Source organism: Podarcis tiliguerta (assembly GCF_965153285.1).
Source record: "Podarcis tiliguerta genome assembly, chromosome: 7".
Taxonomy (NCBI): domain Eukaryota; kingdom Metazoa; phylum Chordata; class Lepidosauria; order Squamata; family Lacertidae; genus Podarcis; species Podarcis tiliguerta.
In genome coordinates this window covers 64375727-64403582 of record NC_139540.1, presented here as the reverse complement: position 1 = coordinate 64403582, position 27856 = coordinate 64375727, and the positions used below count along the sequence as shown (strand labels likewise).

Sequence of the window (27856 nt, the reverse complement as noted above, 5' to 3'; positions counted from 1 at the left end):
CTGCTGTCAGCACATATGACAGAAATGGATGAAATGGAAAGGAATGGTTACACATTGACAATGCAATCTGTCGTAGGTTTGGTTTAGACTGTATGTTTAAATACTAAAGATTAACCTTCTGATTTAAAACATTCAATAGCAGTGCTGCCAAACTGCACAAAGCAACTGAATAGCGACTAGATAAATTTATGAAATTGCACTAAGATCTTTTGATTCACTGAAATGAATCTTCATCTTTGCATTTCAGAAATGAAACAAAATGTCTTATTGCTTTGTTGGCAATAACGACAAACATGCATTTCCATAGCGGCCGGGTTTTTGCAGCAATGTGTTAGAAGGTCTGGTCTTAGAAACATCACCACATCTGAAATTGATCCATCTACTAATTCTCACAGTGCACAGTAGGCTGATCAAGAAAGCTGGCATAGCCCAATGGATACAGTGTCTTTCATTTTGACCTTATTCACCCTTGTGTGCCTCTAAGAAGCAAAAGATCTGTATGTAAGTCATGAATTTTGATTTCCTGAGTTTAAAAGACATCATAAGAGTTAGGACACACCTTCAATGAAGGATTTAATCAGGTAGTTAGACTGGAATGCCTGGAGGTGGGGGGGTTTCTTTTTGTTTTTTAAGAAACCCTTTTTTGACTCTCCAAAGGCTGATGTATCACAATTGAGAAAGCAGAATAGAAATAACAAGGTATCTTTCATGATTTCTTGAGCCTCATTTGTTTCATGTCGCGACTATTCCAGGTACAGAACTCAGAACTGTAGCATACTAGTGAAACTTTTGGCTATATGTTTTAGCTGTAAAAAAAAACAACCATCATGCAAGCACACTACTTCTGTGAGAATGCTTTAATTCTCTATGTATTGCTGACAGAGGGGTGGGGGAAATCTGAACTTTTCAGGTGCTATTTACTAAAAGAAACTGAGCTGTCCCAGAGCTTATATTAATCTGATTTGCAGAGTATCCCCTGGCATCTGGGGAGCTAGTAAAGTTGTTTTCTTTAAATGCGATGTGAAGAGGTCAGTGCAAATAGCATTGTGGATTACCCTACGAGATAGCAATCCCTTTAAACCATATGGGGAGAGTTTGAATTATGGCGTTTGCATGCAGATTATTTATTAAAGAAGGGTTGAGCCTTACAGGTAGCTCCCTGTTTCTTTCACTAAGGGATTAGAGTATTTCAGTCATTTTGGATTGACTTACAGTGGTAAGTTTTTCTCCAGATATCATTTCAGGGTAGCAGTGTGGTCTAGCTGATTGAGTACTAGGCTGGGAGTCAGAAACCTCAAGTTCTGTTCTTGGCTCAGCTGCTGACCCTGTGCAGGATGTTGAAGACATTTGTTGCTCCTGATTTCTCTTGCTTGCCTTTCATCTGCCATAGCTATTTAGCCCTGAAAGCTCTGCACAGCCACCAGACTCAGTTACGCAACTTTGCCACCTATTAAAATCAGTGAAGGAGGATATGTGTTCGTAATTCATTCCAAAACTCTTTGTTTATTTAGAAGAAGAAAGTTTCTGTGTTTATTTGCGTTTTGCCTTTTATGAAAACGTCTTCACGATTTTGTTTTCTTTTTGTTCAGCTAGCTATGTTAATGCAGGTCAAATAACTACACCTTAAGCAGCTAAATTTACATGTATACATTTTTTAACTTCACATAAGTGTCGGACATGTATTTGGCCAGAGAAAATGTAGTTTTCTACAGACAACAAATAATCAAATAAGGCATATGCCCAGTGCTTCATTTTCTTCATTTATTCCAGTTGTGGAATCTGGATTTTGCAAAAACAAGGGTGTCACATGACTTTAATAAAAAAAATTGACTTTTTGCCAGTGTAATTTACTGAGTGAAGGTTCTTGTAAGCTCTCAAAATGTGTCAAGATTACAGACTACCACCTCCTGGAAAATATCTGAAATACAGGTTGAACTGAGTTATGGGCTGCAATCTCAGTTATAACCTAATATCTAGGTTATAACCTGAGCAAAAAAATGTGCCTTCAAATAGAATCCCCTCATCCCTGTGATGTCCAGTGGCTGGTTTAAATTGATCCTAAGGTGTTAAGAGGAATGGCAGCCAACCAACTAATAAATATGCTGGGAGGTGAGGCCATTTGGCAGGACAAAAAGAAGTGTGCTGGGGTGAAGAATTTCTGCTGTCCAGCAGTGAGAAACCTCACACCCATCTACTCTGGTTTCTAAGATCTTTAGGAGGCATTTTCTCAGTCCATTTGTCCATGGGCAAATGGTGGCTTTGTCCCGGGGACATTCCTGCCTGTTTCACTCATGACTTGGGCATTTTTGCCAAGTCCAGTACAAGGAGAGATGACACTGTTGGGAACCTGTATTCCTGAATGCTTGTATATACGTTTGGACAACATTTGGGTGTTCAAAAAAAGAGAGATAAGAACAGCTTTATACAGCTGCTCATTTTAACCCTGACATTTTCAGAGGAATTAAATAAGGATGGGTTAAAAAAGGCATTCCAGTAATGGGAGATGTATAGCCATGCAGTGGGATGGGGCAAGGTTTTTATGAAGTGTATTGAGGTCGTCTGATGGGGCACTCCTGGTGGTTCCACATACCCTTGAGGTTCAGCTGGCCTTCACTATGAACCAAGCCTTTACTGTGGCCGGCCCAACTGTGGAACTCTCTACCACTAGAACTTTGGTGGGAACCATTCCTCCCTACTTTAAGATGTCTTCTAACAATTGTACTTTTGACAAATGTTCTGTTTTGACAAATCAGTATTTATGGAGGTTTTATTGGTGTTTTTAATGATGTTTTCTGGATACTTTCATTTATTTTATTGTCATGAGCTGTATACTCCCTTGATTCTTGTGATCGTTTGGGGGGTTATAAATGCATAAATCAATAAATTATCTTCCATAGAGCAGTGAGAAGTTATAACCAATTAGGCTATATTATATTATTTCTTCCTCTAATGTTGTGAAAATAATTTGCCACAGTGGTACGGCTTTTCCTTGAAGTGCTGTTCTGCTAACTGAAAATGCTTTGGGTTGTTTTAAGTGGTAATACAATAAAATGCACCAAATGGGAGAGCAGTAACAGATGAACTAAACTAGGATGTACTTATCTTTCTTCAGGCTATGTGGCTAATGCTGCAAATGGATGAGCCAGAGGACTTTGTAATAGCTACTGGGGAGGTCCACAGTGTCCGCGAATTTGTGGAGAAGGCATTCCAGCACATTGGGAAAACGATTGTGTAAGTAGGAACACACAACAGCAATAATTTTGGTTGACCATTTCTCTACCGTGCTCTACCTGTTCATGTGCCGTGCTCTCTCTTATTATGTCCTGAAGCCTTTCAGTATTATCCTTTTCCCCCATTCAGTCTAATTTGAAGATATGTTGACAACTCATATCCAGAACAAAAAAATGGCAGAATTCTCTCTGTTCTATCTGTACCTAAAATTGTGCAATCAAGCACTAAAAAAATTGTTTGGTTTTCACTTGATGGTGGAGGGGAAGGTGACAGTATTCAAATGTCCACATTAAGACCATTTGGCCATTCCAAGCCAAAGAACAAATAAAAACTCTCATGGCAGGTCTCTTTAAAGACAGAGGTTTTGCATTCATTAGATGAATCTGGCCCCTGGTTTCCCATGATTAATCCCAAACGTTAAAATCCAGCCTAACAAAGGGAGTCTTGTGTACATCCAAGAAAGACTCAGGTTTTGACTAAGGCAAGGGAGTTTTCACAGTTGTGGGACAACAACCAAGTGTGCCATTCTCATATTTGGTATTACAATTTTGTGCTCAGATACTGAAATCTAGAGCGGCTTTCCCCAAACTTGGGTTTCCAGCTGCTTTTGGACTACAGTCCCCATCATCCCTGACCACTGCTCCTGCTAGCTAGCTGTAGTCCAACAACAGCTACATACTGCATTGTTGTATCAGTAGGTGGATGGATGACTCAAAAAAGAAAATCAATTTTCCTCATTCGCTCTGAACCTGCTGTCAGTTTTGGGGTTTGCTTTTCACAGAATCCAAATGGCAAGTAAATTTCCATTCCAAAAGCAAATGGGCACTGGAGCAGGAACTGAGGCAGCGACTTCTGGAGATGAGCAATTGAACAAGCACTTGCAGAGCTCACGGGGAGTTGTGAACTTGGCAAAGGTCCAGAGGAGACAAAGAGACTTATATTCTCACTGCCAAGCATCCCTGCCAGCACCTCTGAGTCATGTGCTGGGTCATTGTTTGCAACTGGATCTTCTCCCTCTTCTTTTCCTCCCAAGTATAATCCTGCTGATAGAACCTTATGACATCCAGATTGGTACACTTTCAGAGACTCTGGGCTTCCTATCAGGATGCTATGGAGAAGGTTTATCAGGTGAGGGAGACAGGCTAGACATCCATGATATGAGGCATTTCAGTCTGCCTTGGGACTACTGCAGGTTTCTCTAGGTCAGCAAACTTTTTCAGCAGGGGGCCAGTCCATTGTCCCTCAGACCTTGTGGGGGGCCGGACTATATTTTTTGGAGGGGGAAATGAATGAATTCCTATGCCCCACAAATAACCCAGAGATGCATTTTAAATAAAAGCACACATTCTACTCATGTAAAAACACCAGGCAGGCCCCACAAATAACCCAGAGATGCATTTTAAATAAAAGGACACATTCCACTCATGTAAAAACACGCTGATTCCCGGACCATCCGCAGGCCGGATTTAAAAGGCGATTGGGCTGGACCTGGCCCCCGGGCCTTAGTTTGCCTACCCATGCTCTAGGTTTCTCCGGGTATAGGAGTTTTCAGCAGACTTGGGGGAGATCAGAAGCACTTGCTTCTGTTTGTATTATTTGTTTACTTCCTTGCATATTTCTGTTAAAAAACCAAGGTGATTGTAGGACAGGCTGGGTTGCTGGTGCCCCTCCTCTGACAAAAGACTCTTTGATCCAGCAAAAGCAACCACAGTACCAAAGGAGACCCCTTTCCCCCCCCACTTCACTATCAGAGCACACACAGAGACAGATGGAACTGTATGCTGTTGGCAAGAATGGTGGGATATGGGTCAGGTGTTAAGCTCTGTATATGCTGTATAATGAACATAGAGCCCAAAGATGTTGTTCAACTCCAACTCTATCAGCCCAGTTATCATGGCCAGTAGACACTGATGATGGGAGTTGTAGTCCCATGACATCCGAAGGTATTCCTGGTGCATATGAATGTGAATGTTACGTACATAATATGAGTATTGCATGGGACAATGAATGAGGTATGTGTGAGAGTGTGAGAGAAAGGGAAGGGGGAATGGACATGGAGAAAGTACACACACAAAATGCCCTTACCCATATCTGTTCTCCATCACTGGTTTGAAACTTCCGAGACCATGTGTCGCTTTAATTTCATTGTATTAATTTGCAAAGCTACCCCTAGCGTTGGCATTTAATCCACATCAAAATCAGTGGTGTATCTACTATGTCAAAGATAACAGTGTTTCATTGTGTTGGTCTGAAACAATGAGGAAAAGGAAATTTTGACAAGTGAAATGTAAGCAATTTTGTCTTTCATCTTTGAAATCTAGTTCATTTTTTTTCTTTTAACACGGCTACTGCCAAGGAAAACTCTGGAATGATGAGACTGCTCAGAGTGATTCTAATTCAGTTCCTTGCGCTGACAAGAAGACCTTTCAGCTACAAATATTTCCCCCTGTAACTATTACACCTTTTCTCCCCCCCTTTCTATCTTCCTTTTGCCTATTACTAATTAAGTAATACGATGGGGAAACACTTTCCTCTTCTCATTTGAACTCCAACAGGATAAACCAAACAGGCAAACACTTGTCTTGACTAATTTTCTGTCATTAATCTTATTAAATCAGAGCAGCATTGTAAGGATAGCCTCAAACCACTACGGCACTCGAAAGTTCTTAGCAGACTGCTGTCTGTGAATAAAGGTGGAGGGGACCCTATATAAGCAGTGGAAAGATTTATGAGGTTTCCCCTCATATAATTCTACATATAGATCTGCAGCAAAAGTATTCGTTGCTTGAAGGGCTGAGATTAACATAAAAAAGCAATGAACAGTCACATTAATCTCCATTTTTGCTATCCTTGCCTGAAATGGTCATGATTTGCCTGTTCTTCAGAGTGTTTGCATTTCTTCTGTGTAAGCTGCTTTGGGTGTTTTGGGGGGAAAGCAGCCTAGAAATGTTTTAAAGGAGTAAAGGGTTCTGAAAAGTCTAACGAGCAAGAGCTGTTTTTCAGGATGTGCAAGGGAGCAATCCTAGAGGTACAAGAAGCTGGCGTAAAGCAAGCAGGCATAAATTAAGCCAGATCCAAACCCCATTCAGCAATGAGACTGGTTGCTACTCTGATCACGGTGGAGGAAAAGCGAGCCTTTAAAATAGTGTTCTGTGCCAGGTTGCTAGGTCGTATGACCAGGCTGAATGGTCTTAGGATCTAGCCTTAGTCTCCTGTCTCTGGTCCCATTCCCTCCACACATCCAAACGCTTTCTGGAGGCTTAATACCAGCTTGAACTCAGCTGAGATGAGCAACTTAGGCTGGCGTATCTTTGGCTTAGCCAGGTTTGGGGGCTCAATCATAGAGCTGCAGACTTGGAAGGGATTCTGAGAATCATCTAGTTTAACTCCTTGCAATTCACGAATATGCAGCTGTCCCATACAGGGATCAAACTTGCAACCTTGACATTATCAGTGCCATGCCCTAACCAACTGAGCTCTGACGTAACCAGAGGTTGTAGTGTCCTCATGTTGACCAACATGTCCTAACCTGCAACCTCACCCTGTTCTAAGAATATTCAAGACAACTGTTGTTTTTTAAACAATCATAAGATTCGTTGTTGTGATGATGACTGCTTCAAACAACAGATAAATGTTTTTGAAGGCTTCTCTAATTATGGAAACTCTGCAATTAAGTTATTCCATAGAGGAGATTATGTTGCCAAACCCTGCCTTACGACAGAATAGAGAATGAACAGTAATAAACTATAAGCTATGCAACTATAAATTTATATAGCTATAAATCTGCATCAAGAAAGTGGAATCATAACTGTCAACCGTCCCTTATTTGGCAGGAAATTCCCTTATCCCAGTGCCGTGTCCCGCTGCTGTCCCTTATTGATGATGTCCCTTAAATTTCCCAGGTTTAAAGGAAGCAGCTCCTCTCCCTCCCTGCCTGCTGGCCAGGGAGGAGGGAGGCTCCAACTGTGTTGCTTGGCTGCTTTGCTCACCCAATAAGGAGTCTAAGAATGACTGGGGGGTGGAATTTGCATGCCTTGTGCCGATCAAATCGGCCGCGTTGCCCGGGGACTCGCCTTTGCTCAGCGCTTCCCAGCGGAGAAGTGACAGTGGTTTTCCTTGCTGCATCCCCTTTGCTGGGTTGCTGTGCTGTGGGAACCACCACTTGAGGCTTCGTTTGGCTGCTGGCTGGGCTTTCTGCCTTTGGCTCGGAGGGGCTCAGAGATTGAACATACATGTGCTCAGAATTAGATAGATACATCACCAATGGCCCACTCACCCTTGCCGGGGAAAATGTCTGTCTGGAGCAGGGGCACATGGTGGGGGGAAAGGAAAGGAGCTGGTTGAGTACAATGGCAGGCGGCGATCTCGTGGGAGGGGGTGGCTTTTGGATTTGTTTTGGAGGCTCCTTTGATTGACTGTTATGGGGGAAAGGAAAGGAGCTGGTTGACCAAAATCCCTTATTTTGGCTGCTGATCCCTTATTTATGAGGCTGCTGGTCCCTTATTTTCAAATCTGTAAGTTGACAGCTATGAGTGGAATCAGTATTGGAATCAGACCTGGAAGAACCAGGTCCACTTAGCAGTGAAGCTTAATGGGCCAGTCACTATTTCTCCGCATAACCTTTCTTACAAGATGTTGTCAGAAGAAAAGGAAGGGTAGGAGACCATGTACGCTGCTCTGACATATCAACTGCATCCCACCCAGAGCCTATCCAGAAGGGTCCTGTGACCCACAGTATCAAAAGGTCAAGCAGCAGGCAGTCTAGACAACATTCTACAACCCCTAAGACTCTGGCTGGATATAGTGCCATCAGTGACAATATGGCACGTTGCCTGGCATTGCCATTTACCAGCCAGAGCATGGATTCCCAAGAAGTTAAAAATAATAAATAACTTCAATATATTTTGGCTGTGTTCCCCACACGGTTCAGGTGTGTGGTTTCTTTATGGAATGAAAATGATGGGAGGGAGAGCACAGGCATGCTGGCAAGCCCCTTCTCCTCCAGTGCAGAACCTTCCCCTTGTTTACAGGCCTCAATGAGTTGAAGGATGAACTTGTTCCGCATGGCCTATTTGTGGAGGCTGGCATGTTGTAAACAAATGGAAGGTGATGCACCCAAGCAGCAAGGCTTGCCAGTGCTCCTCCGCTCTTCCCTCACATGACCTTCATCATGAGAAGAGTCTCAGCACCTGGATAGGGCTGGAGAGTAATCCTTATCAGATTGAAATCAAAGGCAAAACTTCATTTGACTTAACATGCATGGCTCGCACAGGGATATTCCTTGTTGTTGCTACTGTCATTTCCCTTTTATAGGAGGATTGAAAAACGGTCATTTGTAGCTGGTGAACACATTGTTATAAGAGCTACGTATCACGCTTTTCAGATTTGGGGGTTTAATTACTTTTCTTCTGTGGTTTTTTTCTTGTACTTTCTCTTTTAGTAGGTATTAAGCAAGTAGAAATTCTATCTGAACATCAGATGAATGTGATTACCGTACCATATTTATTTCCTGTCTAAACTTTGCCCCATAGTCAGTTTTCTTATTGCATCTGTTGCTTATCCACAAAACAAAAATGCAACACGATGATGGGAAATCTCTCTCTCTTTTTTTAAACATGCAGTAGTCATGCATGCATTTTGACCTGCAATCTGGTCATTTCCTTCTGATGTCTTTATCCTGTGGTTAATAGCAGTTGAGCTAAGCTGAAGTGTTAGCATGAACCCAAGATTGGGCTTTCATTTTTGTTGTTTGCAGAACAATTAAGCATCTTTGAACATTAACAAGGAAGGAAGTATGTCATTAAAGTGGAGCTTATTTTCAAAATCATGACCTTCATTCTGGTGATAAAAAGGGCCCATGCGGAACTTTGTGGCGTACAATAATATTCTGTTATGCATGCACTAAACTCCAGTGAAGTGGCTAATCTGGCTGACAATTGGTGACAAACTCACTAGCCTGAAAAATTACTTTCCTATTCAAACTATGCATCCTTATACTTGTGGCAGACATTTCTCTATTTCAAAGTGTTTTGTTTACAAATATTTATTGCATTGCTTTCCCACTGGCATGAGTACTGCGCACAGTATTTTGAACTGTATCTTTGGGAAACATGTTGAGCTGCTGAATAATTATCATCTCTTACTATTCATCTACTTCTGCTTCATTGACTATGCAAAAGCCTTTGACTGTGTCAACCATAGCAAACTATGGCAAGTTCTTAAAGAAATGGAAGTGCCTGATCACCTCATCTGCCTCCTGAGAAATCTCTATGTGGGACAAGAAGCTACAGTTAGAACTGGATATGGAACAACTGATTGGTTCAAAATTGGGAAAGGAGTATGGCAAGGCTGTATATTGTCCCCCTGCTTATTTAACTTGATCTTTCCCTACATGGGGTTCTATTTTGATCTAGCATGTCTATACATTTTTTAAATTTTCTCCCATGTGGTTTTTGTCCTGCTTCTTGAGCAATCTTCTGCGTTTGTGTTATATCTGCCTTGAATCAGGACTCCTGCAGAGAAGGTCCTTCTGCTCTGTCAACAAATTCTGAGCAGGAAAGTAGACAAAAGTTAATGCTGACAGCTTTCTTTCTCTTTCTGTCTCTCTACTTTCAGTAATATTTCATAGTGTGTTCAAAAATGGCTGCCGAAAATATTATCATTAATATGCTTCTGTAATAAATCCTTGGAAGGAATTAACATCATTTTTCTCTAGTAATCTGACTAGCAACTGTCTCTACTTCTCTGTTATTGAAAACAAAAAGTGGCTGCATATTTTTCTGTCTAGGTTGAGCCACCCTTTCCTTGCTCCTGTTGCATCCAGCAACTGCAACATCCAACTGACCACTTTTACAGTGGTACATCGGGTTACAGACACTTCAGGTTACAGACTCCGCTAACCCAGAAATAGTACCTCGGGTTAAGAACTTTGCTTCAGGATGAGAACAGAAGTTGTGCTCTGGCGGCGCGGCAGCAGCAGGAGGCCCCATTAGCTAAAGTGGTGCTTGAGGTTAAGAACAGTTTCAGTTTAAGAACGGACCTCAGGAACGAATTAAGTACATAATCAGAGGTACCACTATATTGTGGTGATGGTGAATAGTGAGTCTCTAGAAAACTCAAAGCATGAGGTCAACTGCTTCCAGAGGCAGCTCTGGTCCTTTTACAGCTGCAAAGGGGTTTCCTTACTCCCTTCTTCCAGAATTGACAAATAACTACCAGGAAACTGCCATCTAATGGGGAAAATCCATGGCATGCTATGAGTGTACAGGATTTCTATACAGCTGTACGCTGTGCGTACAGGATTTGTCTTGCCTTACGTACTGGGGTGGGATTGGATCATTCCCTAATCTCCATTTTCTGAAGATTATGGGAATGTTTATAGTTGTGCAACAATGAATTATGTGAACGTACAGTATCGTAAACATTTGATCACACATTGTTTTTAAAATATTCTGAAAGCTGAGTCCCTGCCCCCCACCTCAAACACAGATAATGATCTTCTGCAGGCAAGCAAAATTCGCTCTTGCTTCCCATGCCAATGTCCTAGCTATGGGCCTGCCTGGCATATGGTTGAGGGTGGGACTGTTTGATGTTCCAATAAGTGCTCTGTGAGACCCAATATGCTTAGGGCCCTCTGAGCTTAAGCCTGGGAGAGAGAGGGGATTTCAGCCTTATGCAAACATATGCACACCATTTGCTCATTCTGTTTGTAATTCACCCCATGAGCATGAGGTCTACTCACCTCTTTTGTTCCATTTCAGTATTTAAGACAGGCTGTAACTCGGAGTGCTTCCGTGAACAGACCATATGCTGGTCCACTTCACAGAGTCAAATTTTCCCTCTTGCAAAGCCCAGCATGTGGCTTTTAGGAAGGATTCTATGAGGTCTTACGTTAATGTAATAGTGTGAAAAACAAAGGAGACCAAACTTAAAAATCAGAAAGCTTGTTTTAAAATAGTTTGACAAATTATCATGAAAGCAACATAGAAACCAACTAAAGAACGTAATTAGACAAACAAGTTTTTAGTCTGATGTTGAAAGTGATTGTGTTTGATCTGAGTACATTTCAAGGCAAATTGGAGATTGCTTGTAGCTCTGTCATCGTTAGACCTGGGAAAACAAATGTACAAAGATGTTAAGTATCATCTTTATTGACTATGTATCAAATGATAAATGAATATATTTTTGTATTTTGTTGTCTCCTTTATATCTCTAGCCTATGTTACACATCTGTTTTTGTAAACATCTAATTTCTAACTACTCGGGCATAAATTCCACTGCTTATCAGTGTTAGTCTGTAGCACTAAAAACTGTATTTTTGTAGCATCTTAAAGAGCAACATATTTATTGTGGCAAAAGATTCATGATCTAGTGCATGGGGAGGCAAACTAAGGTCCGGGGCCCGGATCTAGCCCAATCGCCTTCTAAATCTGGCCTGCAGTCTGGGAATCAGCGTGTTTTTACATGAGTAGAATGTGTGCTTTTATTTAAAATGCATCTCTGGGTTATTTGTGGGGCATAGGAATTGGTTCATTGTTTTTTTTCAAAATATAGTCTGGTCCCCCACAAGGTCTGAGGGGCAGTGGACCAGCCCCCTGCTGAAAAAGTTTGCTGACCCCTCATCTAGTGCTTCTTCAGGTACAGAATCCTGTTATTTGTGTCCTTATATAGATCTCCTAGGGATGCGGGTGGCGCTGTGGGTTAAAGCCTCAGTGCCTAGGGCTTGCCGATCGTAAGGTCGGCGGTTCGAATCCCCGTGGCGGGGTGTGCTCCCGTTGTTCGGTCCCAGCGCTTGCCAACCTAGCAGTTCGAAAGCACTCCTGGGTGCAAGTAGATAAATAGGGACCGCTTACGAGCGGGAAGGTAAACGGCCCGTGTGCAGCTCTGGCTCGCCAGAGCAGCAATGTCACGCTGGCCACGTGACCCGGAAGTGTCTCCGGACAGCGCTGGCCCCCGGCCTCTTGAGTGAGATGGGCGCACAACCCTAGAGTCTGTCAAGACTGGCCCGTACGGGCAGGGGTACCTTTACCTTTACCTTATAGATCTCCTAGCAAAATATAGGACATGATGCGCCTAACAAAGTGGTGTCCAGAGCCAAAAGCTTATGCTGCATCTCATGCATAGTATCAGAGCACAAAACAAGTGGACCTTAAAAGCCATTTTGCTTCCGCTCTGGTCAAACCTCTGCCTCTGCTCCTGTGGCCTGAAGTGTACATTGGCCTGGAGAGAGAAATAACACCAGCCTTGTCTAAGAATCTGTGCACCAAATGCTGCTGTGACCAGACTGGTAAAGACATTATGAGGTGATGAAATGTTTGTCATCTTTGCAGGTGGGAAGGCAAGAATGAGAACGAAGTAGGTCGATGCAAAGAAACTGGCAAGATCCATGTGACAGTTAATCACAAATACTACAGGCCAACTGAAGTGGTAAGCAAAGTGATTCTTTCAGCTTTACAGAGGAATGTAAAACAAATTCAGTCACCAAATCGCCGCATTTGGGCAGCCGTTTGCAAAAGGATTCTAACTGCAACTACCCCGTTTGCTTTCAAACAGGTAGTCATATATTTCTCTTAATTACGGTACCCTGTTTATGCAAAACAGGGATAAAACTCAGAAACCAGAATTACTGGATATTTCATGCTCTATTTAATCCAGTTTTGAATTAGCAAAGAAGATGTGGACAGTTTCTTTCTTCCAGATAGTTGCTGGAGCATAAATGCTTGAGACAGAAGTAATGATGGGTGCGATTTATTATATATTTTCCATTTGTATTTTCAAGTCTTATATCTATTCATGTGTTAAAAGTTTAAATTTATATGCTTCTTTTCTGCAGTATATTCCAGCAAATAAATACATGGGAAAACCAGAAAGGAGAGGGAGAGAGGGTATTCAAAAAATAATAAATAAATAAATCAGTCTAGAATATAAGACCATAGAATTTTATTTTATATATTTATGTTCATCTACCTGCTGTTTGTGACTGTGTTAATGGAAAGTCACTGAAAAGTCATAATTAAGACATTTCCTTTCATGTGCTGGAAATAAATTCTCTTAATTAGGCCAGAATGCTTCTAATATATCCTTGTGAATTTGGAAGCAGTTTAAAAACTGTCAGTTATGGAGAAGAACACAATTATTTATATGGCTCTGCCACAAAGAAAAGAAAATACATATTTGGCACTAGTAATCCTGATTCATTGTACTTCCATTGAAGTCAATCAAACACTAATCAATCAGTTCCATCTGCTTATGTTGATGGATGATGGTATGGAGGTTTCCATAGCCACCAATGTGCATATTAACCTTTTACAGTGTTTCATTCTAAATATTCATCATTCATTCAGCCAGATAATATGACCATTTAAACTGGTGGTCACTGAATCAGCCTCCTTAGTTTGCTGTGGTAGATCATGGTGCTGGAAAACAGTACAGACTTGGCATTTTAGACAGTGATAATTTCATACGTACTAGTACAGCATGCATAAACCTATGACTCAGAGCTGTTCTAAGAATTTATAGACCACTTTCCCATCATGTTGCTTTCCTTGGCATTTAGAATTAGGTTTTCAACCTTACTGAGCCAAAGTCTGCACAGTACCTACTCGCAGTTTCTGAAAAGCCAGCCTTTTTTGCTGGTTAGAAAAATAGCCAGGTTTTGGTTTAAAGGTTTATCTAAAACTCTTCACGCTTTTCAGGGGGTGCGGGAATAAACCATTGTGAATGTGTTAATAGGAAACTGCTACAGTTGGAGCAGTGCTATCCAGCACATGCATTGCAGGAGCATATCTTTAAATATAGATACTGATATTGATATTCCTGAGCCACTGCAATGATAAGGGTAGCCTGTCACTCAAACCCAGAGTAATGAGTAATGCTTTAAAATATTGATCCACATACCAATCAAAAGATAAACTGAAATTCTCAGTGGTTAGTTGTCAAAGTAGCTAAGAATATTTCCCAATATCTTCAGAAGCACCTGTTTCTGGCCTACACATATAGGGTCTTGGTTCTGAAAATAATATGTCTTTGCATTTCTGTGAAGAGTAGGGTTCTGTTAAAAGTATATTTTCAATTAAATTTCTGTGAGATTTGCCATGTTTCCTTCTTAGCTGTCTACCTCTGTTTCATTACCCTTCATTGAAATGCTTGTCTTTTTTAAAGAGGTCATTTAGAACTGAATAGGCAATTTAAAACCTGAGAGCATTTTCATATTAAATGTTCTTTCTCTGAATAATAAGGATTTTCCCTGCACAAAGGACCAGTTATTCATATTGACTTTCAGATTGTCCCGTTTTTGTTGTCTATGTCCCAGTTCCCTTTCCCTGCTGCTTACAATCTTTCACTCCAAATAAAGTTGTAGCCCTAGAATCTCGCGTATTCTCAGAGGCTTTTCTCACAAGAGAACAATATTCTACTGCTTGGAAGAAATTGTATTTCATTTTGTCCTCACTTTACTTTAAAAATAAGTCAGAAACTGGATATTATTGAGGGAATGGATAGTGCCATTACATGGTTTGGTGACTAAATGTCACTGGACTTAGGGTGCGTCTAGGTGGAGTCTGGTCTTTTCTCATGAAAGAGAAGATCTATGTTTAGCTTATTGGTTGCATCTTTTAAGGTTTTCATAATGTGAGAAAAGTTTTGTAGTGGAAGTCCCACACTGAAACAAATGCATCTCCAAAAATATATTGAGATGTTGGATACTGGAACTGAGTTAACTGAGTACCTTTAACCTTTGTTTCCCTCATCCTTTGCACCATCTTTCAAAAGTGGCATCCTGTGAGGGTGGTGTGGCGTTTGCCTCCTAGGTGGGTCATAAGGAAAGGGTTAAAATGAGTGTGATGTGATTGGCCAGCGGGAATGCAAGGGAGGAGTGAAAGTTAGAGTGGGAGGTTTTGAAAGTCAGTTGAGGTTTGGGAGTTGAAGAAGGAAGAGGGAGGATTAGATGTGGGTTGATAGAGTTGTATTGTGAGAGAGTGAGAGGAATTGTTAGGTGGAGTCAGATAGATAGTTGGGAATAATCAGTTTGAAGTTGTTAGGAACTAAGATTAAGAAACTGCCAAGAAAAAATAACTGTAACCGTAAGCTTGTTCCTGCATTTAAAATATAATCAAATATAATCAAAATATAATCAAATATAAACTTGATTATTTGTTAATGTTAACAACTGACTGGACTCCGTGTGTCCCCGTGAGATACGGGGTGGTGGCAGCGGAAAAAGCAATCGCAGTGGTGGCACAGGGTCAATAGACCGTCAAACGCCCGGGGGCCCTGTGTGATCGCCACAGGTGGCAATGAGAGAAACTTTTCAGTGATGGCCCCTTGGCTGTGGCACGCTCTCGCCAAACACCCGAATAACTCTCCTGGTTATTTGAAACTTGATGTGGCTTGATTTCTGGACTATTTTTGGTGTTCATCTTTTAGTTGGGTCGGGAAGTATATTTTCCTTGTTACTGGTGGCTGAACCCTTTTAGTACTATGTGTGTTTTTATTGCTTTAACTATTTTATGGTATCGTTGCATTCTTAACTTGTCAATCTCTTTTTAAACTCCTTCAGTAATAAGTGATGACTAAACTGAAATAATTATAATAATATTTGTAACTATTGAATCTAGCTATACAGTGGTACCTCGGGTTAAATACTTAATTCATTCCGGAGGTCCGTTCTTAACCTGAAACTGTTCTTAACCTGAGGTACCACTCTAGCTAATGGGGCCTCCTACTGCTGCCGTGCTGCCGGAGCACGATTTCTGTTCCCATCCTGAAGCAAAGTTCTTAACCCGAGGTAATATTTCTGGGTTAGCAGAGTCTGTAACCTGAAGCGGATGTAACCCGAGGTACCACTGTATATTCATATATCTACAATGAGTGTGGGGCAGCTGCTGTTGATTAAATAATAAGATTTTGGTTTGTGTCCTTCAGCATTTTATCTAATCACTTTATCCAGAATTGTAGATCTTCCTTTTTGATATTGTATAAATACTTAATGTGGAATAAAGACGGAAGCAGAAAATGGAGAGGGGGAGGAGAAGCATTGTGAAAAAGAGAAAGCATGTGGGTTGGGGAGGTGGAAGGTGAGTGTTTTACAAAAAGAGAAAGCAGGATGGGCAGCTAATTCCTAACTCGGGCTTTGTGTGCATGGAAGTTACCTTTCATATTTGTTCCCTGCTAGCCTCATGCTTCCTCTAAACTCTCCCCAGCTCTTTCCTCCGGCTCAGACCACAGATTACATCATAGCATAGGGAAAGTATGACTCAATGGAGGAAAGGAATCATGATGTTCAGACATTCTGTTTAAAAGACTGTTTGCATACAGAATTACCAGAGGTGGTCAAGTTGTTAAGAGCAGGGCTGTAAATACACAGTGATTACGCAGAATGTTATATTAGATTCAGAAGGCAGGCTACTGAGTATATCGCTTTTCACTCTTGAAAACAGCAGCTTTCCTTATGGCTGCACATATTTGTTTGAGAGTGTGTAAGCAGCCAGAGGAATTGCTGAATAAGGGCTTCGAGTCGTCATCATCTGAAGCCCACCACCAAGAAAGTTTAGGCTGGTGGCAGATGACCAGGACAGCACAATTTCTGTAGGCACAGCCCACTGTGCAATTCCCTTCCTAAGGTGGTCAGACTAGCCCAGGCATAGGCAAACTCGGCCCTCCAGATGTTTTGGTGCTACAATTCCCATCATCCCTGACCACTGGTCCTGTTAGCTAGGGATCATGGGAGTTGTAGTCCCAAGACATCTGGAGGGCCGAGTTTGCCTGTGCTTGGACTAGCCCCATCTTTTTATATCATATTTTGCCTTGAGGGCAGGAAGGCAATTAATGAATTAATAATAACACCAGCAGTAATAGTTCAGTGTCATATTCTCTCCACTGCTCTCTAGTAGGAGAAGAATAAGTTACAAAAAAGTAAGAAAATTCTAATTTGCATAATTTAAATAGGCCACAGAAGTCAGCATTTCTAGTTGCATCTTTTCACCTTAATATGGAATATTATTTTGTGTACAAGGCCCATCCAACCCCGCCTGTAAAATGGTATTTGAAATGAGAAATCCGCCATCAGGTTTTCTATTTTCAACATTTGTTAGTTGTCTGAGGTTGCAATTCTAACCCCATTTACCGGGGAGATAGCCGTACTTCATCCAGGCTAGCTTCTGAATAGACATGGTTAAAAATTTACAGTAAAGATCAAAAACACATCTCCAGATGTGTGTCAAGACATCATGTTTCTGATGAGTCCTGAGCTTCACTCCTGACATGCTTCTCAGACTTCTCAGATTTTTCTTTCAGTCAGGTAGTCATCATACTAAATCAATACCTCATAACGGCTTAACCACCTAAAACTAGTCCTGTTTGTCCACTATTAAGGGAATGGTTTCATTCTTAAAGCATGTGTGCATTTGGTATTTGCTTTGTCTAACCCCCCAAAATGTGGTGTTCACTTGCCTAAAAAGAAGAAAAAAGTGTGTGTGTTTTAGGACCCACCTTGTTTTTTAGGTTGTAAGTTGCTTTATATCATTTTCGATATTGTTTTTTAATGCTGTTACTCACCCTGGGACATTACAGTGAAGGGCAGGGAATAATAAATAAATGTTCATTTTCTTATATTGCTTCCCTCCAGATTTCACTCCTCCTTCCTTTTACATGGAAAGGATATGTTGTTGGAATGTTTGTGACAGTTCAATAACTCTTTTCCCCATCCTAAAATTATATTTTTTAATCTTTCTTGGCTTATATCACATGCCTAGTCCAATATCCATTTCCTTCATTTTCTATATGCCAATTTGTTTATATGTTAGTAAGTTTTACACACACACACACACACACACACCTCTTCTTTATAGCTTTCATTAATCTCTATATCCCTACTTTACCACACTTGGCCTCAGTTGCCCTTTTACTTCTTCATACGACACCGGAATAAGCTTTGTGTTTTTACCCTCTTTGAGGGGGGGGGTGTGATTTTTAATACTCAGCTCTACGTTTCCCAGACTTCACAAGATTCCAATAAAAAACTCCTCAGGGCGTATCATATTCCTCCAAAGTCGGCTCTGCTCAAGTCCAAAGCATTTGTGGCAGTTCATACTCTGAAGAGTTATGACTCTTCAAAATATAATGAAACTGATCACAAAATCCCAGTTCTTTTCTCCCACTTCCGCACCCCCACCCTTTTCCATACATATCCCATTTCCTGCATTTACATTCCAAATGGGCCATGCGTCTGAACATAGTTCAAACAGCTGAACAAGAAATATCCATCTTAGTTGTTTAAAGGTCCATTTTCCTATCACTGCGTCTGTATGCAACCCATAGTGTCAGGGCGGATCTGTACATTGCACTACAGGAAGAAAAACCCTTAGCGGTTGTTTTTCCATGACTAACAGCCTTTGTCTTATGACAAAATCCTCTTACCTATAGAGGAAGATCCTTATGCACTTTCTTTTCCCAAACCGGAGGTTTATGTCAACATCTGAAAATCACTACTTTAGTAAATTATTACTTTTTATTGTCTTTCTCGAGTGAATCACTGTGTCAGCCAAAATATTTATATCATTACTTACTTTAGACTCAACAGTAAGCTTCCGCCAGAGTTACCATCTTGCCAATCTAAAAGGGATCTGGGGTTGTTTTTGTTTTCCCCCAAGCTCGGCATAATCATAGGGTTGCCATATCCCAGCCCACCCAACCCACAGGTTGCCTAATTTGCATATTATGCCATTTGTTTGCTGATTTTGCAAACCAAGCTACGAGTTGTGAAATGGCTCTGCATTTTTCAGCTGCTTTTCCACTCCAAACCGCCTCATTCGGAAGTTGCTTAACAAACAGATGGCTTGGCTTTTTGTGCATGTTACATGGAAAAGTTAGTACAGTGTGTATTTAACCCACAAAGGCTAAATTGTTTGCTTGTGCGCACATGCATCTAAGTGTTGTCATAAGTCTGTATTGTTCTCTCATCCAAAAGATGCTAAACTGTGTAGCACTATCTCATGGCTCCTAACTGCTCAGGAAAGTGGAGAGTGGTGTGTGTGTGTGTGTGTGTGTGTGTGTGTGTGTGTGTCCTTCCCTTGTTACTGAAAGACCTGACTTCTGTCGCAGTGTTTCCTCCTTCATGTACAGAAGCATCTACTGAGGTGCTTCATAACTTTCCCCTTACATCATTTTTACTTTTCTGACTCAGCCCAGTGATATCCAATCCTGAGAATCCTGGGAGATGCCAGACATTGGAATCATCCTGCACTGCCCTGCTCAGTTTAACCAGTTGTTGCCCTTTGTTTCATCCTGCTTCACCTCCGCATTTTCCCAGCCACTCGCACTGCTGACCTTGCCTCCTGCCCCCGCCTCTTCTTGCCCCCGCTGCTGTCATTCTTGAGCTTTTAAAACCAGCCATGTGTCATCTGTGAACTCCACGTCTTCATTGATCTTCCTGAGAACATCAGCTTGTCCCTCTAAATCTGCTATCTGATCCTTTCCAACTGACAGCTCTCGGCCTCAAAAAGGTATACCCTTACTTCCTCGGATTTAAGTGAAAGCCACCTTATCCTCTAAATGCGGCATCTCACTGGCCGTGCAGTTGTTACTTTTTCCTTTATATCAAGGAAGCTGGCGAGAGCAGGTAGCTATTAACGCCTTTAAACAATTGGGAAACGGAAGAGGTAGAGGATGACATGTCTATTTACAACGAAATAGCGAGAGAGGCTCTTGACAAATGCCCAGCACGGCCTTTTGTTTTCATTGCTTGTTCCGGGGGCCAGTTAACAGCCAACACAACAAGGCCTTGGCTAGGAGAGATTACCCAGACCTGGGCCTTCCCCTTACACTTAATGACAGCTAAGAAGTGCAGCGGATGTTGGTAAAGTGGGCAAGAAAAAAACCCACCCATCTTGTATATAATGAAATAAATATAGCCATAGTTCTAGCTATTTTTCTGTTTAGTTAGGGTACTTGAAGCAGCGGCTATCATCAGGCATATGGATGGGGCTAAAACCCTTACCAGTTCTGAATTTTTGGTTCAGCCCTGATGAAATGGACAAGTGTTTTAATAATCCAAAAGCCACAGTAGGATAACACGTTTTAGTATGGGCCACTAGAGTGTGAAATAAATAAGGACCGCTGTGTTGCCCACTATTCTGTGACGTTTTGCCGTAATTGGTCCTAATACAAGTTTTACTCAACTATAACGTTTGAATTTGTTCTAATGGGCTAACCCAGCTACCTAATTTTTTGGCATGCTTTAAAATGGAAATGATTTGCCTCTTTGTTCAAAGTAATGACTGGCTAGGGATTTCTTGTGCGTTGGGGATTTGTGATTGGTTTGTTTAATTTGCTTGCATTAATTGATTTTGTAGCTTTGGGCCAAATGGGGGCTGATAAAGAGAAGAAGACTTTTCAAGATACCGGCTTCACCTCTGCAGCTCCACTGCCAGACCCTTATTTTATTTTATTTTATTTTATTTTAGTCTTATTTGTGAAAATTTCTATTCTGCCAGTGTTAAGAGAAAAAGCCATGGTGGTGAACCATGATCAGCTCAAGCCATTCTTTTAATTAATAGTGGTGTTCAAATAGGTTTTACTCAGAGTAGCCCCACTGAAATCAACTTAGTTATGTTCATTAATTTCAGTGGGGTATACTCGGAATACAGCTTACTTGAATGCCACCCCTGTCAGTATAAATCACAACACCAATAGAATCAGTATTTTCCCAACTGTAGATTAAACAATTTTCAGTTACAATGCACAGAAGAAAAGTTATAGTCATTTCCCCCCTTCCAGTTTGTCTCTCAAAAACATATTTTCTACATATCCCCCTCACATGAATACTACTTTTAGCCATATAGACATTCTCTTTTGATTGGAATTGTCTTGTCTTATATATATATTTCTTCAGAAACAGCTTCTAAATCCCTACATTTTATGGCAGTGTTTCTCATGATCCTAGACTCTGTTTCTGTGTGTTGAGGGGATTAAGAAAGTTGACTGTGATGATCGCCTAGTTAACAGGGGAAATGCGAGGTATTTGTAAAACCTCAGGTGAGTGATGTGACCGAGTTTGCTCTGTGTGGTATGTCAGTAACTATGCAACAAAGCCTGCCAAGCCCGCTTGTGTCACTGCTGAGTGCGTGTTGTGACATTTACTCTTCACTCCAAACAGTCTTCCTGTAGTGCTAATCCCGTGAGGTTAGAACAGCCTTTTATCCTGCACGTAGTAAAGGTTAAAGATGCTACACGAGATTTTTTTTTTCTTTCTACAAAGGTATGATCAAGTTCTCTACCCCCACCTTTCCTCCTGTGTTTTTTAAAAAAGTTGCTGCTGCATTGCTATGGATCCGAAGAATCATGAGGAGAAAGAAAGCAGCTGCTGAAACTTTTCTGCAAATGCTTCACTGGAGTTCTCCTTCCTCGGTTTCTGCAACGCACACACAGGAACACTATCTTTGGGTTTCCGTTCTTCACACAACACTCAGGTGCGAGGTCTTGAAACAGCCCTTCCATGAGTGGAAATAGGGGTGGACTTTGGTATCATGGCATCCTGAGCAAGGACACAATTTGGTGCCCCCCCCCCCCCGCCGAAATACTTTTAATTTTCACAATACAGTTGTGCCTTGGTTCTCGAACATAATCCATTTCGGAAGTCCGTTCGACTTCCAAAACATTCTAAAACCAAGGTGTGGCTTCCAATTGGCTGCAGGAGCTTCCTGCACTTCAGCGGAAGCTGCGTCAGATGTTCAGCTTTCGAAGAGTGCTGGAAAACCGGAACACTTACTTCTCTGTTTTTTGGCATTCGAGAACCAAAATGTACAAGTACCAAGGTGTTCGAGAACCAAGGTACGACTGTAATTCATTTTGGTACAGTTGCTGTTTTTATGGATCTTCTCAGTAGGTACCTAGGTACATATAGGTTGTTGTTCTTGTTTTGCACACACACACACCAGCTTAGTGCCCTGAGTGGAGGAACCAGCCGCACTGACCTAAATCCATCCCTAGTTGGAAGGGCGCCTTTAACCCTAACCCCACAGTGCCCATTCAAGCTCAGTTTAAAAAGGAAGACCATATTTTAGAAAAAAAGCATTTACTTGATCTATAAAACCCAACCAAATTCTTAACCCCCAGGTTGTGGTGCCAGAAGAGACTCTGGACAAGTAATCTGTTAACATAAACAGTGGTCACCCATATTGACTTTGGGCAGAAGGCCTCCTGAAGAGATGAAGTCAACAAGGAAAGAGAAAATAAAAAGTATTCATAAATAAATCAGATTTTGCACGCAGTCAGCATAGGATTCTGGTAACAGTTTTTGAAGAGATATTCACAGGTTTCCCACCATGTGGGGGCCTACCTCTTTTGCTGAATTTGCACCATTCTGTTCCACCGGAAATGGTTTTTTATATATATAATTTTAACTCTCTTTTCTGTTTTTGTAATTGTAAACTATATTATAGTAATCCATCCTTGGACCTTGCAGTGAAGTGTGCGCAAGAAATTTTACAAATAAATAAACAAATAAATTTAAATGTGGTTGTGATAGCAGTCAGAGCCGGCCCTGTTATTAGGCATAGTGAGTTTTGCCATGAAGGTGGCTTTCCATACTTCCTTTGCTGAGATCCCAGGTTATAAACGTTCATGAGTGTGTGCAATCAGCAGAAATGCAGATGCTACAATTCCTTGGCTCAAGAACAAGGTGCCTTCTGTCTCAGGGAACTCATCCTCCTTGCTGGAAACTCCCTGGATGTCACATTAAAAGAGCTGAACTTTGTTTCTTTTGCATAGTCTCCAGTCATGGGTGGCTCAATAGGAAGTCTGTTCTGGAAGCCAAGCCCTTTCTTTGCATTTGTAGTTTAGCAGGGTGTGTAAAACCCCTAATTAACAATCCAAAACTGTAAACTTAAGATCTTCAGTGAGTAGCATGTGTTTAATATATAAGGCCTGGGGTGTGAATGTGTAGTAAAATCAGTGTGAAATTCACACAAGCATTTGAACTGGATTTGCATGTGGACGTACAATGCTGAAGTTCAGAGCTTTTGGTCCATGTGGTGCTTCCTATTATGCTTGCAAGTGTACATACGAACTGTTTATTTCCAAGGGCATGCATAAGGTAAAAGTAAAGGGACCCCTGACCATTAGGTCCAGTCGTGGCCGACTCTGGGGTTGCGGCGCTCATCTCGCTTTATTGGCCGAGGGAGCCGGCGTACAGCTTCCGGGTCATGTAGCCAGCATGACTAAGCCGCTTCTGGTGAACCAGAGCAGCGCACGGAAACGCCGTTTACCTTCCCACCCGACCGGTACCTATTTATCTACTTGCACTTTGATGTGCTTTAGAACTGCTAGGTTGGCAGGAGCAGGGACCGAGCAACGGGAGCTCATCCTGTCACGGGGATTCGAACCGCCGACCTTCTGATCAGTAAGTCCTAGGCTCTGTGGTTTAACCCATAGCACCACCCGAGAGTCCAAGGGCATGCGTAGCCTTTTGTTATTTCAGGTCATCATGCTTCCAAATAGGAGCACTTTGCTTGTGCAGTTTATACAAGGTAGCGAGCACTTTGTTTTGTTTTGGTTATCAACAGAGATGTCAGAATAATCCATTGAAAACAGACTATCAGGTGTTTCCTTTCATCCACGTACTCAACTCCCATTGTGGCAGTGATTCTTGCTATGGAAAACATTCACTTTAGTTCTCTATAACTTGGTAGTAGTAGTAGAAGTAGTAGCAGAAGTAGTATACCACCCTTCACCAGTGCATCTGAGGATGGTTCAAAACAAAAAATTACAATATTACAACCACAAAATGCATAATAAAACATGCACCCATTATATGTAAACAGATAGGTAAATTGCTTTGTAATACACTTCATTTACATACTCAATTATGCATATAGCTGCTCCTTTGCTTTTTTTGTTCCTGAAGTATTGTTTGTTGTCAAAGGCAACCTATGTGCACTAAGGTTCATTTTGCTCAAAAGTAAATTTCACAGAATTCAGTGAGTCTTACTCCCAGGTAGGTGGGGTTAGGATTTCAGTCATAATGTTCTTCCTGGTTTGTTTTTTTGGTTTTTTAAATGGAACGCATCATTCATTATTGTTATTTTCACATTGAAGTAAGTAATATCTTTGGTTACCTGTTGATTTTATCTATTCTCCTCAGTTAAAGTCCTAGACTCTTTGTCAAAGTGGGTGGAACTATTTGGCACTTAATTTTGACCACCCTAAATCTTCATTTTAAAGGCAAAATTAGATTTAAAAAGCCTTCCCTTCCCCCATTGACTTATAACCATGCTGATACTTCCTGGTACCTGAGGGAAACAAGATAGTAGATACTTAACTGTGAAATGTGGTAGCAAGAGTAGTTGCAATCTTAGCTCCACAACTGGGAGTAAGCTCCACTGAATTCAATGGAACTACTTCTTGGTAGACATGGCTAGGCTTGCGCCATAGATTGTTTTGTGATAGGCCATTAGCCACTTCATTAACTTTGTCCTTAAGGTGTCACAAGGCTTTGTTGTTTTAGCTGCAAAAGACTAACGGGGCTACCCCTCTGGAAATTAATTAATATTGAAAGGGAAGATTCAGGGACTGTAATTGTTTTGTAAATATATTTTTGATGACTGAGATCAGCCTATTGTGTGAAAAGGCCAAAAGGGAACATGGACTTGTGCAAAATAAACAAACTGCATAGGAATTTTAAAAATACCAGATGAAAGTGTGAATGGATATCGGATAGGACTGAGCTCCTACATCCCTAGTTATCATTAATGTATTGAACACTTTTAAAGGTTAAAAAGAACATAACTAGAGCCAGAGTCTCAGTTGCTCTGTGTAGTGTGCTTCATTGTGAGAAGGGGGAGTAATCTTTTCATTTATGAATATTCTTGCACAGGAAACCTAAAATATTTAAAAGAACAGTAAAGAAAAGTCAGTGTTGTGTTAAAGTCCCAAAGACCAACTTGGGTGGGGGGAAGAGAGAGATTTAATTTGTCTGCAGAAACTCATCAGGAAGGTGGCTGTATAGGAACCCCATTAATATTAATATTATTAATAATATTTAATAATGGACTCCTTGTAAGGTCAAATCCTAACTAGCAGATCTGAAGTGCTGGGAGGGGGCTTTGCTTTCTGAAGCCACCAATAGCTGCCTCAGCACTGAATTACTGTTATTTATTTACTTACTTACTTACTTACTTACTTACTTATACCCCATCCATCTGGCCGGGTCTCCCCAGGCACTCTGGGCGGCTTCCAACAGAATATTAAAAACACGATAAAACATCAAACATTAAAAACGTCCCTAAACCAACACATAAACTTTGGTACCCAATGCAAGTCATTCTGCGGCAATAGGCTCAAGTATCACCACCATGCTGCCTGCTGATGGTCTTCCTTTCAATGGGGAGGCTAGCATCATCTTGGCAGGAAGAGATGCTGCCACAGATTCTGGATCCTACTGCTCCTACCTTAAGGCTCCTCCAGTCTTGGCTTCCTTGCCCAGCTTGTCTTCTCTGGGGGCCTCCTTGTTTACAGTGCTTCGCAGACTGCTGCTTCTTCCTTTCCCGTCTTGGCAGCAAAGCACCATACTGGATGGTGTGTAAGGTGTGCTATATTTGTAAAAAGCTGTATTTTGCATGAAAGAACAAGTGAAATAGGTCACAATGGTGTCATGAGGAAAATCCCCCAAATGCAGTGAAGAAAGCGGGGCTGTGAACCTGGTGGATCAAATCAGGCGTGGGGAGAAAATGATCTGTCAGTTTTGGCTCCGTCAGGATGGGGCAGGGAGCATTTTATTTAAATATTTTTAATGACGGAGCAGCTGCTCTTCAACCATAGCTCTCAGAGAAGCTTACTTAAAACAAACAAAGAAAACAATAAAATACAATTGTAAGGAAACAGACAGATAAACAATTCCAGTACAGTGGTACCTCGGGTTAAGTACTTAATTCGTTCCGGAGGTCCGTTCTTAACCTGAAACTGTTCTTAACCTGAAGCACCACTTTAGCTAACGGGGCCTCCCGCTGCCGCTGCACTGCCAGAGCACAATTTCTGTTCTCATCCTGAAGCAAAGTTCTTAACCCGAGGTAATATTTCTGGGTTAGCGGAGTCTGTAACCTGAAGTGTCTGTAACCTGAAGCATATATAACCCGATGTACCATTGTATAGAAGCTCAATTATGTTCCAGAGGTGAGAGATTCCTTTTACCGGTCCCTCTGTGGCATCTTGTATATCAAAACCTGTATATTTTTGGTGTGGTAAATGCACACTCTTGTGCTAAGCCACTCTCACATCTGGAAAATGGCCATGATTTTGCTAGCAGTGCACGATAGCTCAGTCAGTAGAGCATGAGACTCTTAAGAGCATGAGTCATGGGTTCGAGTTCTACCTTGCATTGCAGGGGGTTGGACTAAATGACACTTGTGGCCCCTTCCAACTCTACAATTCTATGATTCTATAATTATAAGGAAAGGTGAAAGCTATTCCCTCCAGCCAGCATTACCAGGTAGTGCTATAATAAGTGTTACCATATAATGTGGACTCTTTATGTCCCTGTACAAAAACTTGGTAAAAATTCTATCGCTAATACAGGTCATTAGTTTTCAGTGTTTCATTTCTAAGTAGAGATTTCAGGGTTCGGACCTGTATACGGCTGTTCTCTGACTTGGAATGTCTTACCCACTAATCCCAGCTGATAAAGAGAGAGAGATTGTACATATGCTCAAAGTCTACCTTGTTCTTAATTTTTTTATTTCATATGTTCCAGTTCTGACAGTTGCCACTTTCAGGGCTGAGCCATTGCTCAAATTAAGCCTGGTGCTTTCTATACTGATGTTCTCACATATATATATATATTGTTGCACACCACTCCTGTCTCCAATTGGGGTGAGATTCTAGGGGTTCCAGTCATGTACCCAGGGTTCTTGTTTCCTTTGGAATGAGTTACAGTGGAGACCGTGGTGTCTTTATGATATATGGTTTATTTACACATATATACAACCTGTGCCTACAAGCTTGCTACAATCTTGCTGTGACTTATGCTCCCCAGGCCTTTTTAAAATAGAGCTCGTGCTTTTAACAAGAAACAAATGTATTACATGATGCAGCACTTTAATTATTTAACACAGTTATTTTTGTTACTATATTGTGATCTGTGGTTTCACGTTATTGTTTGGAACTGGAGGTTAGATAAATGCTTTTACAATGGCATTAAAAATGTGCACTGTCATGCAGAAAGCAATGTGAATATACCTTGTTACAATTAACTCTTAAGAAGGATGATGAATGAAGTTCTTGAACTTTGTTGTTGTTTAGTCGTTTAGTCGTGTCCGACTCTTCGTGACCCCATGGACCAGAGCACACCAGGCACTCCTGTCTTCCACTGCCTCCCGCAGTTTGGTCAAACTCATGCTGGTAGCTTCGAGAACACTGTCCACCCATCTCGTCCCCTGTCATCCCCTTCTCCTTGTGCCCTCCAACTTTCCCAACATCAGGGTCTTTTCCAGGGAGTCTTCTCTTCTCATGAGGTGGCCAAAGTATTGGAGCCTCAACTTCACGATCTGTCCTTCCAGTGAGCACTCAGGGCTGATCTCCTTCAGAATGGATATCTTCTTGCAGTGCATGGGACTCTCAAGAGTCTCCTCCAGCACCA

The 27856-nt window shown here is 41.4% G+C and overlaps 1 protein-coding gene across 2 annotated transcripts in view; it reads left to right on the top strand.

Annotated features, from left to right (window-relative positions):
* The window catches only part of GMDS (GDP-mannose 4,6-dehydratase), a 284442-nt gene that overhangs the window by 201855 nt on the left and 54731 nt on the right, over positions 1-27856 (top strand). For both annotated transcript variants that reach the window (XR_014513385.1, XM_083449591.1), the window contains exons 8-9: positions 3113-3231; positions 12561-12657. Coding sequence is in view for 1 of the 2 variants with exons in the window: in XM_083449591.1 (XP_083305717.1) it covers positions 3113-3231; positions 12561-12657 (216 nt within the window). In the remaining variant the exon portion in view is untranslated. The remainder of the gene's footprint in view (positions 1-3112; positions 3232-12560; positions 12658-27856) is intronic.